This window comes from Macrosteles quadrilineatus, unplaced genomic scaffold, assembly GCF_028750875.1.
Source record: "Macrosteles quadrilineatus isolate MER2022 unplaced genomic scaffold, UCM_ALF_1.0 Scaffold_7__1_contigs__length_78375512, whole genome shotgun sequence".
Classification (NCBI taxonomy): domain Eukaryota; kingdom Metazoa; phylum Arthropoda; class Insecta; order Hemiptera; family Cicadellidae; genus Macrosteles; species Macrosteles quadrilineatus.
The window spans coordinates 62,051,683-62,065,860 of record NW_026542600.1 but is presented as its reverse complement, the minus strand read 5'-3'; the positions used below and the strand labels follow the sequence as shown (position 1 = coordinate 62,065,860).

General features: G+C 33.8%; 1 protein-coding gene across 1 annotated transcript in view; it reads left to right on the top strand.

Moving 5' to 3' along the window:
- Positions 1–622: 622 nt before the first annotated feature.
- The window catches only part of LOC128998281 (uncharacterized), a 100,086-nt gene continuing 86,530 nt past the window's right edge, over positions 623–14,178 (top strand). Inside the window, exons 1-3 of the mRNA XM_054424345.1 lie at positions 623–697; positions 3,691–3,739; positions 4,754–4,801. Of these exons, the coding sequence (XP_054280320.1) occupies positions 3,727–3,739; positions 4,754–4,801 (61 nt within the window). The 5' untranslated portion in view covers positions 623–697; positions 3,691–3,726. The remainder of the gene's footprint in view (positions 698–3,690; positions 3,740–4,753; positions 4,802–14,178) is intronic.

The window sequence follows — 14,178 nt, the reverse complement described above, 5'->3', positions numbered from 1 at the left end:
ACAACGTAAACTTTCACAGTTTTTTTCAAACAATGTAGATCTTTAAAAACAAATAATTTAGTATATTGAAGTGTTGTTGCATGATTGGCTACAGAGAAATTTTCCAAAAAAAAACCTTAAAATTCCTATGTTATTCTTACGGAGTTGATTGTTGTATTTTGATGTTTTTGGAAATATATTATTTTGACAAAATACTAAATTATACAATTTACTACCTTCCCCATAGCAGGAAACCCAAGTACTTGTTCATCCTAATTTTATCTAAATAAGGAAATAAATCTGGCATGTTAAATGAAATATTTTTGTGAAAATCCGATCAGACTAATGGAAAATCGCTATGTCTGCAGATTTGCTGTGACGGGGGTATTTTTTTAGCTTATAAACATTGTAAACTTGTTTTATTCGATTTAATTTTAAAAACATACTCAAACAGAAACAATCGGCAAAAACTTTTAAGTCCATTTAACCATTCTATTGGTGGCCAAAAACAAAAACCTTCTATGCCGTAACGTAGAGAAGCCTGGCGGTAAACGCCTAAGTTGTGGGTAAGGGCTGCGGGATCGATCCCCGCTACGACCCTGGCTCCTTCTGGTAGTCAACAACTGAACCTGCAACAATCAATACACCCCCGCGATTGCAGTGGTGAATACAACTGGATTATGTGGTCTTACTTAATTCATTTGGATTCACGTTAGTCGTAAGTAAAATTTGGTTTTTTGCAATTCTTATTTAAACTGGCACACTTTAAAATGTTGTAATAACCGTGGTTTGACGAATGATTAAGTTGTAACAACAAGAAACCGAAATAACCAAGGAAACCTTGCATGAGAGTTGATGCAATGTTAAGTGCGTGGGAGTAAAATTATTTTTTTCTTAATTTGCAGCTATCGTAAAACTAATTTGACCTTTGATGATATTGGTTTAATCCTTTTGTTTGTTTTGATAAACGAATTTTAATTGTAAATTAATATTTTTTTGACTGGCTTCATTTGCTGTTCAACATAATTGATGAGTTTGAGTCGATTATCAATTTGCTGTAAATCAGTGACGATCAAATAACAATTTCAGAAGCAGTTATATCGATAAGTCTTGAGCATTTTGTGATGTTGATCATTTGTTTTTACTGCTTTTGAATGCGTCATCTTATATGTCATTTAATCTATAGAGCTTTAATAATACTTTCACCGGGTGTAAAAGTTTAAGTATATTACAATGACTTTTCAAAGGGAACAAACTTAAGTTTTGACAAGTCGCCGACCTCTTCTTTTTTACAATTTATGCAGTTTCCCTTATTTAGCCCGTGCAAGTGAAATACTAAGTAACTCAATGAAACAATAATACAATAGTCTCATTTGTTTATGATCAATGTATATCCACTTAGGTCTACGTAATTATTAGAATGTCAAATCATTGAGGAAAATAATCAGTGAAGTCAGTTTAAAAAGACGAAACAAATATTAAACCTTAATCGATAGTTTATATGTCTTACAAACCATTTAAATCAAACATAGACTAATAAACTAAGTATCCTTAACATTTCATCGATAGAACCATACCAAATTCCATACAAAACTGGCGATAGGATCGTTGACGTGAGAGAGCCTCCTGGGATAGAAATGTCTGCAGTGTTCATGTTTATGGTTATCAAATACAAATAGCACACTGACTAGACAAACATAACCAACTAGCTTCTTGTAGGCCAAGCATAAAACCTGGTTATGGTTCTAGAATGCTTATTTTTTCATTCGGGTGCAATTTTTCTAAGCGTTCCCATGCAATAGCCTCGGGTTGAAAATGACTATGATTCCAACACGCATATCTCAATAGTGCCTTGCTCAATAATATCTAGCCTACTTCAAAATAAGGACTACATGAACAAAGAAATCTTACTCGGATAAGGGATGGCTAATATTTATAATACTCTATTCTGATTGGAAGAACAATTCTGAATGCCGGTAGCATTGTTCCAAGTACAAAAAAAAAATATGTTTAACTAATTGTAACTTCTCAAATTCAGGCTCACATCAAGGTCAAACACATTTTGATAATGTGGTATGAGAAAAATATACCAAATAGGATTAATTTGTGTAGTAAACCAGCTGTACAACATTAAACAAATTTAATGTCAAACTATAAAACATATTTTCTATATTTAAGCCTAACAAATAACATCTAAATTTCAAATACCGAAGTAAATTAAATTTATGTTCAATTTGGGGTTGACTTGTAATAATTCTAAACATTTTAACTCGATCATCCAACTGAGTAGTCAGTCATGACAGACAAGTGATTGATTGACTATGCATTACGTTGCTCAGACAAAAAATAGACAAATTAAAAAAACTAATATTAGACTTCGGTTAATTATGCAGTCAGCTGCCACTATCTAGTTTGTAACGGTTGGGTTATATCATTGACAGAATAGACTTCCCATGTGATATAAAAATTTGAAGCCAAGAAAATAGATGAAGTTCAGGACCATCTCACCAGAGTTACTAGTGTATTGGGTTGAATATTAATTAAAACCAACGCAGTATCATAGCAAACAGCTGATTGATTTATGACTTAACACAGAATATCGTCATTAGTTAGTGACCATCGCAACAGATTGCACCACGTTTTTTCAGCCTTTTGCCAGATTTTTAAAGATGATCCGCTTGGTTTTAAACAAGATAAAGCTCAACCCCGCACAATCTGCATTGCGTGTATACTGGAAAGCTCTTCGATTAACCATTAGATCCCCATTACACCCCCTTTTGTTTTAGTTATGGTATGCATCATACTGTATAGTAAAAAATATGTACAGTATAATGAAAATGTTATTTAAAACATTCAATGTTATTTTCTAAAAAGGTTTGCTATGTGTTCTTCATATTTTCTTACATCTGCAACTGTAATACCTTCCCAACTATCTTCCACGTTCAGAAATTTACGATATGTGTGTCTTGAGTAATTTACTGTATTTGTTACTAAAGTGATTTGCTTTTCGCTGGTCAAAGTATTTATATAAAGAAAAAATATATTTGAACCTCCCAACCAATGTTTTTAAACACTAGATCCAAACTGGATTATTTTGGTTTTTGTTAAAATTTGACTACAACATCCTGAAGTTCAGCAATTTCCGTTGCATCTCTAATCAGTGATGGCATCAACAATGTTTGTAAGTTTCTTTTCACCGCACTATGATGTTTTGAGCTGTTTTACATATGTTAATTGGTGGCTGAAAGTTACGTTTTGCTGGCCATGCCAGCTGTCATCGTCATTTGGGGACCGAGCAGGTTTTTACATCCCTAGGGCCGCAAAATCAGCTGCCCGCTTACTTTCTTAAAACATTAATGCATATTAAATACACAGGTAGTAACCATAGAACTGTTTTATTATCACCGCAACTATTTATTATTATGTTTGCTGATGCCTCAAATTATCTCTTCACATAACCTTAAAGTTGTAGTTGTGTTGATTATCAGTGTGCTTTATTATTGTGGTGAATAGTGGGAATAGGGTATAGTGTGGTGAAAAATAGCGTTCGTACCACGGACCGAAATGGTTTTGCAGCTCTCGATCGATTTAAGCTCTCGACTTCGTCTCGAACTTAAAAACTATCTGGAGCCAGCAAAACCTCATTTTCGGCCCGTGGTACGAAATATACTATTATGACTCACTTTTTTACCTGTGTTTGGTATGTTTCAGAGTGCGGATAAACAACAATGAGAAGGCCTCGAGAATATGGATAAAAAAGGTAAATTCACATTTACCATAAGTTTTCATCATGAATCTCTTACTTATGTTAAATTAAATAATATTCTGAGAGTCGAAAGGGTTCAAGGTTATGTTTTCTTACGTTTATTTTTATAATTGATTGGTTCAGTTAAAATCAAAATCATTTCAAGTAATGTCAGGGTAGTTAAGTTGATTTGTCTGTTATGACTTTAAATTGGTAACGTAAATTCATTTTAAAGCTGTTTTAAATGTTTAGTAAAAATCAAGCTATAGACTATTATTATGAATTTTATCAAATCTATAAATTATCTATGCTATTGGATTAATCTAATACACCAGCATATAAGACCCCAGTCAAATTCTTTTGGAACGGCTAACCTTTGTTTAGCAGGCCACTCATGCATTAAGACCCTTGGTTTTTTCTGATAACTTTAAGTGTTGGTTATTATTTCAAGCATTATTATGTCACAATCCTTAAATATTAGTTGATATTGTATGAGTGTCATTTAACCAATCAAATTAGTTGTACACAACATGAGTTTATTTGTTTGAGATGTATTTCTAGTGATGGTAAGTTGATGTTGTTCAAGCAATATCTTTGGACATTTACATCACTATTAACAAAAAGAACAAAATTGTTACAACATTTCAGGATCCTGTGCATGACCTCTTCCTCAGGCGAGAACATGCCTAAGATATGTCAAGATTAGTACACAAACTAAGCAAAAGTTGAAAGATGTGTTGGCTTGTGTTCACCTACCCTCTATTACCAATTACTAATATCCTTCAGGGGTTTTAGTAATTGTTTTTACTTCTATATCTTTAAATATTATCAATTCTGGGGTGTGTCATCCCCCCCTTTGATCACGAACGTTCACCAGATGAAAAGTAATTTTATCATAGGAAAAAAACTAGAAAAAAATTTTAGTCCATAGATGAATGAATAAAGTGCTAATACTGTACATTTATCGAATATTTATAAAAGAGGGTTCAGTGAGTAAAACGTATTAATATAAATATTGCTGTGTTTCAGGGACGCCAATGGTGGATGTCCTCAATAACAGGAAGCAGAGTAATAGAGGTGAGTGAAAAAACAATTATACAAAAGTGAGAAAACTTTGGACAGAGGAGTCAGACCTCAGTGAACGATGACTCACGAATCGACCCCAAGACCCTGGTTTTGGCCGACCGTCGCCAAGCAACTACGGGGAGGGAAGGAGGAGAGGGGATGCGTGTCTAGCTATCAAAACACAACAGTAATACACTTATGCGTGTTAAGGGCTAGCAGGGCACTCGGCAAGAGCTCGCCGTTTGCTTCAAACTAGGAACGTCACCGTTATGGAGGCATAAATTATACTATTTACAACAGAGTCAATATCTCTAATCAGGAGTCAGGAGAGCTCTGTTGAGCAAAATGTTCCCTGTTAGATATGTGAGAAATATAATTAATTATTTTGACTACGACGTGAACCCTCCCAACCTTTTGAAATGAAATGAAATGAAATGAAATGAAATGAAATGAAATGAAATGAAATGAAATGAAATGAAATGAAATGAAATGAAATGAAATGATTTATTTGTCGTTAAAACTATGTACAAAGTTCATGACAATCGTCAAAAGAAAAACAAAACAATCAAGATGGCTCTGGCAACTAAAATATCTAAAACTGTAAACCAAAATACTCTTCATGTTTATACAGGCAAGCCTGGGTTAGAGTAGTTTTTAAAACATGTTTGAATTTTAAAACACACAGGTTTTTGATGGATGCAGGCAAAAAATTGTACATTTTAACACCTTGGTACTCAAAACTATTTTGAGTGGCTGTATACTTATGCCTTAGTGTAGACAGATTGTCTTTAGATCTAGTACAATAGTTGTGAACATCAGATATCTTTTCAAAGTGAGAAATGTTTTCTTTTACAAACAACAAACTTGCCAAAACATACAAGGATGGAAATGTGCTTTTAACTGTACTGTCTAAACACTTAGTTCTCCTATCAGCAGAACTATGTATTTATTTATACAATATCCTTGGACAACTATTTAATATCTGGATCAACAATTTCTTCCTACTTGTGATAGCATATTTTGAGTTTATTGTGAAATAAAACAACAATTATTTACTATTTCATATGTACTTTTGAAATATTTTATGACTACATTTGATTTTATAACGGTACAGCGAAAGTTTGGTCATACATCGTATTTACAATTTCATCCCTTCATATGAAGAGCAAAGCCTTTAAAGTGGACAGTCAAACATTTGTATGAAGTCAGTATCTTATTTTACAAAAAAATAGTATTTTATCCAAGCTATAAGAGGGTGCTCTCAGACACTATGTAGAATAATTTTAAAATAAAATGGTAAAGGACATATTTTTTTGTTTTGTCTTTCTGCTCTGTTCAGGATTTCCTGGCTTTATGTCGGACTGACATAAAACCATTTTCTGTGTCATTGTTCCAGTAGCTACGGATCTCTCGAAATTTCCCAATGAAAATGCTAAATATGTTAATATTATTCTTTTCGATTCTGAATTATTCATTATTATTATACCTTCTTACGTATGAGTTTTCTGAAAAAGGACACTTCATAATGAAATAATCTGTAAACAAAAAATGAGTTTGAAAACATATTTTGGTCATTTTCGATAGGGAATCCCCTTAAACATTATTGTACTATTACCTTTCTGTAGCTTTTCACAACTCGTTCCATAAAGGCTCATACTTCTTAAGGGATATACAGTCCATAAGAGCATAATTGATTAATTGTGTGCATTTTTAAAGATTGTTCGCAATTTGTCAGCGGAGCCTATTTCTGCCGGGTTGCACGGAGATCGTGTTTTAATGCTCAAATATTCATTAAAACACGAAATTATGAAGTTGAACATCACCTAAGGCAACCGCTTTTGTGCCCAAAGGGTTGGCAACGACAACAATGGTTCGGCATAACAACACCATATTGTAGTTGTTGCCCAGACGCAGCTACAGTAGGTATCATTAATTGCTCATTGCCTCAAACCCTGTAAACAGGTAATATTGAGGATTACCAACAACACCGGATTTATTGTGTAATGAGGGAATGTCCGTCCCAATTACCAGGTTTCCGGATGTAAATTACTGCAGAGGGTCGATGCAAGGGATGTTTGGGGTTGATTTAAACTAGATTTTAAATGGGGGTTTGTGTCACCCTCACCCCTACTTGTTGAGGCTCAAGGGACGACAAAAAGGGTTTAATTGGTGCAATGCGACGCATGTTTTCATGTTTGACTCCGACGAGATTGTTGAGCACGGTACTTAAAATCTATGTTTTAGCTCCCGAGCACTTGAACATAATACAAGACTAAATTACTACGTAAAATTGTACCATATGACTAAAAAAACAATATTTTAATTTAGGACATGTTTCGGTACTAAACTAAAACCCCATCGTTAGTATCGTGTACTTGTGAAGTCCCTTGGAAACCCCGTCATGTAGGATAACACAATACACATGTACGAATGAAAATCCTATACAGTGCAAAGATTGCTGAATTTGAGTCATTATAATTTAATGTCCCTAAGATGGGGGTTGTATATTAAATGCATAAAATAAAACAAATAACAATCGACCCTTGATACGTAGAATTTATGTAACGGAGTTGATAGATACGAATAGGATATACTGAAATTCCTCCTCTGTGACCGAGGTTACATGAGCCGAGTACAAAGTTATTATTGTACCGAGTTACGAAAACTTACTAAACGTTACTTTAGTTTATGTTTTCACTGTTCTTCTAGCTTTAGAAAAGTTATTAAAAACCGTTTGACAAAGTTTTTTTACGTTTTCGTAGCTAGCCACGCACAACAATTAACCTCATCGAGTTAATTGATCTTTAATCAATTATTAATTATTAATCAATTAATCGAGCGGCCAGCGACACTCAGCAAGTAGAAATCTTGCGTGTAAAGTAGTCCTCGCACTCCATCAGAGTAATCAGTAAACATATCTGTAGTCAAGGAATCTCATAAGCCTGCAATCGAAACTATCAAATCGCTACAAGCATATCCAGCATAAAATGAATAAGTTAAAAATTTAAGTTACTGAGGAAATTTCATGCCAATTGGACAGTTTTTAGTAAACACATTTTTTCAAGTGTTATAGGGGTCTTCATAATAGTTTTTCATTAGTAATTTTAGGCGTTTTTGCCCAACGTTTAAAACGTATGCAAAGGCTAATTTTACTGTAGGTATGCTGAAATATTACGTTTGTGTCATGATGTTTTTTTTTTAAGTACAATACAGTTACGCATGATTGTTTTTTTACAGCTAATAAGTGAAATAAATAAATATTGATATAAATCTTTGAAATATATCTTTATATAAATATCTTTACTGATTTTACCTCAAAGGGTACGTCAAACAATATCAACTTTGAAAGATAATTACTTGCAAATTCTAATTTCTATGTATCCTTTAGTTTTAAAAATATACAAATATTTGAAAGCTTCAATTTCAATTCTATCCGAATTGTACATAATTGGCATTCTAATTGGTACGGTGAGGTCAAGTTCATTTGCAGTAAATTTCAATTGGTCTCTGTGTTTAGTCTGCTGAGCTATAGTTTTAATAAATCACACTGTTAAATTATATCACATTTAAGCTAGTCTGTTTAAGAATTTCAATAACCTTTTTTCGAGCTACACGGTGGATAAATGAAATACTTTATGCGTATGACATAATATTTTCTTTTTGCTAAAGATGTGTTTCTTCCCGCTATAGTAATCAGTTTAAAGATTATACAGGGGCTGAGTCGGTCGGAAACTAAGTTGTATGATTGAATCAAACATGAATAAAAGACCTATTTTGTTTCCTATTTGTATTTCCCATGGAGGCCAGGTACGCTTTGCTTCAATGACAAATTCACATTAATTATCCACAATTTAAAAGTAATTCACAATTTTTTCCATTGATACTGTATATGTTGGCTACAGCAGTGCTGTCAGGAAAATTGTTCCGAAGTTATTTGTAATGAGTTCTGTTTCAATACATTGCAATAGAAATATATATATAGCAGGAGAAGAAAACTCAGAAAACATTGAACTAATGAATCCGTTACACCCTATTTATTTCGTTGACTAGTTTAAACGATTTTTGAAAATGGTTCGGTCTTTAAAAGTAATCAAGTAAGTTATTTTGAGTCAGTTTGGCCTGCTTCCAGCCCCCACCTCGAACTTGAAACTTCTCAGAAAAGCCTCTCAGACGGTTGACTACAAAAGTCTGGACTTCGATAATGAATCACTACTTGTTTTGTTTAGGTCCCGGGCTTGGTAGTCTCATTGTTTTTTGTATTTATAGGGTTTCGATAAGCTATAGTTTTATGGCTTATCGTTGGTTTCAGTAATGATCTCTTTTGCCTGTATACTGCTTGTGTCAGCTGATAACTAACACCATGTTTTTATTTAATGTTTACTTTTGCTTAGCTAAGAATGCTAGAAAGTTTTTATAATCCGGCCAAAACTTCTGTGCGCGCGGACGGGTCACTACTAGCCGAACTATAAAAACATACGGGTACCGGTTATTGGCAGTGCTGGGGGTAGGGGTGAGTGAGTAGCAAGACTACCCACATCACAAGAATTAAGAAGTTTTGTATTTTCACAAAAGTACCCCCGCCAACCCCGTCACCTAGACCCTACCAAATCTGGTCACGCGCACAGAAACTTTGGTCGAACTGTTGGTTGTTAGTTGAGTGTTGTTACAAATATATGCTTATAATGCTCAGAACTAGAGTTTGAGTACAACTGCAATGTCGAGGCATGCATTTTAAGAAATCAGAAAAAAGTTAGACTCCCAGACAAGTAAGGAAGTTTTTAAAGCTGCAGTAGGGTTTGTTCAGCTAGGGGTGGAGACACAGTGTATAATGCTAACTCAGATTAGTATTAAATAATATATTCTATGACCTCCAATTATAAATATATTCTAAGCTGAATTCTCACATCAAATTTCTCTCGCACACCAATACACTATACGTTATCTCCACTTAAATCAATCAATCAAAATAACTTTATTCATATTGCACATATTGTACAGAATGGAGTCAGTTATAAAAACTCAATATTAAACTTAAGACTACTTACAGAGAATATTTTTATTATCAAAAAATCAAAATTTCAGGAGTTGGAAAAAATCTTCTAATTTATACAAGGTTGATGAGAAATAAAGTCAAACGTTTTTTACATTAATTATAATTAGTTATATTTTTTATATTGTCAGGTAAACTATTGGAATATTTAACACAACTATAAGATGGGATTTTTTCGTAAACCGATAAATTAATGTCTGTTGAACGCCAATTCATTACTTCTCTGGTTGAATACGTATGAGCAGAATTCTATTTTGGCAATCTATCATGGTTTGATTTAATATTAAGGGTTTTTTGATAAATGTATAAGCTAAAAACAGTCATAAATCCTATACTTCCCGTCATAACAGATACTAAGCGAGCCAGTATGTAGGATTGCCGCAATCTGCACACTTCGGATATTTAAAATGTTCTTCAGTATATCTATCATAATTGGTAAGGTTTTGTAGTAGTTGATCTCATATGTAAATCTTTTGAACGCGTTTTATTTTCATTCAATAGCATCGACTAATGTAGTCCCGAATCGTTGCTGTGTCTCCTAAGAAGTAAAAAACAATTATACACGGAGGTATTTTGTAAGGGAAAATACAAAGCCATTTTAGGGAAAGCTATCCAAACCCCTCAAATCTTTGTAGATACGTTAAGGATCGAACCTTCCTTGACACCGAGTTTATCGTCCTCAAACCTCGGGGATTAAAATATCGTTTTGTTAGACACAAAATCAATTGTGCTGTTTCTCTAAGCAAAACAAAGAGACTACAAGACATTTCTTACAAAGTCATTATTATTATTGTAATGCTGTTGTTGAGGGGGTCTTCCAGATGAATGTATGTGAATTTACCGATGATTATCGTTGAAGGGAATTATTTTGTCTATGGGCATGCCCTTTACCAGAGCACGGGCAAAGCTCTGACCGCCTCTACCCGGGCAAAAAATAAATCGTTTATCCAACCTAAGTTCTAAAGTGGTTGGCTTAGGCGACTTTTCCAATATCGAGATCTCTTTTCCCATCCTTACCGCATGTAAAATAGTGTACATAAAGATCTAATTTTATTGCAAACCCGATTTTTCAAGTAAATTTCAGAGCGAGATCGTACATGATATTATAGATAAAAGAAATACATAATATTATAAATAGATGATAGTCAACGTGGTTGAATTCAACTGCGTGTGTTTCTTTAAAAGTATGTATGAAGAGGAGGTACAACACAGTAAATTGAAATAGGTATGCCACCTATACGATAATTTTCCCTACATTGTTATTAGAGTATAGTGTGTTCAATAAATCACTGCAAAACTAAGCATTCATGAATACAGCAAAATTTCTCAATCACATTACCCGAATTAGATTTATTGATACAGTATTTTAATTTAACTTCTAAACATAGTCCTCCATTTTAAACCAAGGTTAGTAGAAAAGTTTTAATTGGCATTTCAGTGTATCTGACAATTTCCAGGGGTCGGTTAAGAGGGTGTATTGTACTGTATGTAACTTTTTCGAAGTTAGTTTACAATGAGCATGTAAGCTGTACATGTTTTCTTGTTAGGACTGTCTGACTGTCCTGGCAGACTAGTGTTTATTTGTGCCTCGCACTCCAGAACGTTTCGTTGGCTCAGTTCCACCTTCTTCACTCCCGGATCCTCACTGTGGGAGGTTCCGTCCTCAAGACTTATGTCTCAATCATGATAAAAATACTCATCTTGACATCTATTGATTTAGATTTCACAGGAAGTCATGTACACATCATGAGCTTCTCGGTTGATTAGGAAGGTTAGATGCTGTGTGTATCTTTGTTCAGAGTATCAAATCTTCGAAAATATTTCATATGTGACGTCATGATACAGTTGAAATCGACTTTTGCTTGCGTCATTGACAGGTAAAGGTATCTAAGAAATTATGAATATTGAAGGAATATTCGCTTAGCTAAACAAGCAAAGCAAATTTGAGAAAAAATATTAAATTTACATTTCTACTTTCTTCAATAATTGTGCTGTACCTCCAATAACCAAACATTTGTCCTGCCAAAGTGAAATTTGATTATTTTTTTTAAGTAAACAGTCGATAATTAGATATCCAAAGTATTTTAACAAAATTTTCAATTCTATAAATAAACAATTTCACTACTTAAGTTACAGATGGTACGAACAGTATCATCTTAATGCAGTCGACTCAAGATAATAAATAATTAGATAGGTATGACAAATTGGGGTTTATTTTTACAAATTTCACACTCGACTTGTCAAATAAGTAGTCCGTTTCTGAATATATTTATTATATTTTGTTTCAATATGTGCATTAATTATTACACAAATTGAATATACAAACTAAACCAAGGCATTTAGATTGTTTTGTTATTTGATATATTTCAGTATAAAATTAAACAATGTTAAAGCATTAATTGTGGTACTTTTTAATTTGAGATATTTTTAGGTTATGTTGATAACATTTACACGGGGAAAATTTATAGAGCTCTTCTTTTAGTTAGCATACTGCTTAATGAATCTTGATCTATGGAATCAATTTACAAATGCAACAGTTGCATTAAATATATTTTCATCATGACAACCATTAAGTGTCCGATATGATACTCTTAAGAGATAAATTTTTATTAAATACATTATTGTTGACAAGTGGAATAATCAATATACACGGATAACACACAATTACACACATAGCTACAGTATAACAAATAACTCCAACATAGCAAGTTCAGTATTTCATCTTAACCAGTGAGAATAAACTATTTTCAGTATTTTCTAAAAACTAACATTTTTTGAGTTACATTAAAATATAACGTACACGTGTGTGAAATTTAATAGCAATAGGTCGGAAATGATTAAAGAATAGTCTGGTCTAGAAGAATTTATCTATAAAACAAATTACAACGACTGCAGCGCAATGGCAAGATTCAACACAAACCGCACTGGCTATACTGCAGCCAAGCAACTGCAGTGTTCGGATAAGTAAAACTGAGAAAACTACAGTAAGATCGATAGCGAAGTTTTGTAACTTGCAACGCTAACTAATTTTAAACCCGTGCAAACTATTAGTGTTGTATAGAAGTAGACATACCGTAGGACTAGTCGTACCCAATCTTTCTCCTAGGAAGACAGTCGAATAGGTCACTCATAGTTTAAAATTCAATTTTCTCCCTTACATTGTGGTCATTGACAGTAGATGTGATATAAGGGATGTATAGTCTACTACAATATGCCCTTTCAGTTTAACAAGTTGCCTTATTCGTCATGAATCAGTAATTCAAGAGAGTGCACAGATGTAGCACTGTGTCGGTGGTTCGACTCTACAATGTTAATTTTAATTCCAAAACATGCCACGACATCAACTTGGGGATGTCTATTTCTATCCATTGTCAAAACTTTTGACTCAAAAGTTTTAGTAATGACATAGATGGCATAAGTTAACTACATAATCACTTATTTTATATTGGATAGTTCCTTGTGTCTGATTTAGTTTGCTTCCTTTTTAATGCATTAGCAACTTTAGATACTACAAATAAACATTTAATCCCAATGTTCTCGTTCTTCGTGACGTTCCAATCCAGAGAGCTGAAACCTTACTGGACTGAGTGAAATCTGAAGATTGTTTTGGTGTGTTACGTGCCTGACAGAAAGGCGCACACGAACCACTGACTCCTTTAAAATTCTATATGATGTAGATGACTAACGGATGTCAACAAACTAAACTACGCCAACCCGTTCCCCTACCTTTAAAAAGACACGTTCAACCTTCCCTTAAGACGCTACATCCACCCGATCGTGACAACATCCCTAAGTTACAATTTTTTCGTCTTATAATCGTTGTAAATGTACCTCTTTTACGTAACTATGTTCGTGTTTGTGTGTAAATGTACAATATGTGTATCGATGACCTTCTGATGACGCGATTTTGACATCCACTGGACACCTGAAGATGACTTCTTTATGAAGTTGAAACTAGTAACTAGTTGCGTGACCTTGCAACTATTGGATTACATAGAAGCAGCAATTTATATTCCCTTGTCGGTTTTCATATATAGGACACATATGTTTTCTGTTTGTCTCTGGTAATATAAAGGCATTTTGTATAGATATGCAATAAGGTATAGGTTAAGGTCAAATTGTGATTTGTGTAGATGCTATGTCTAGCTGAGACCGAGGTCCAAAGTGGCCTCTATCACCCACACTGATATCACTTATCACTTGAACTGATAGTGATGTATCACCCTGGTGGTGCTGTGGAGGGGAGGGGGGGATCTCTGAGATGTGTGGAGACTCACGCTCCCAGACCAGAGACGAGAGTAACTAGTCTATTTATAAACTAATAAAGAGCAGACCAGCA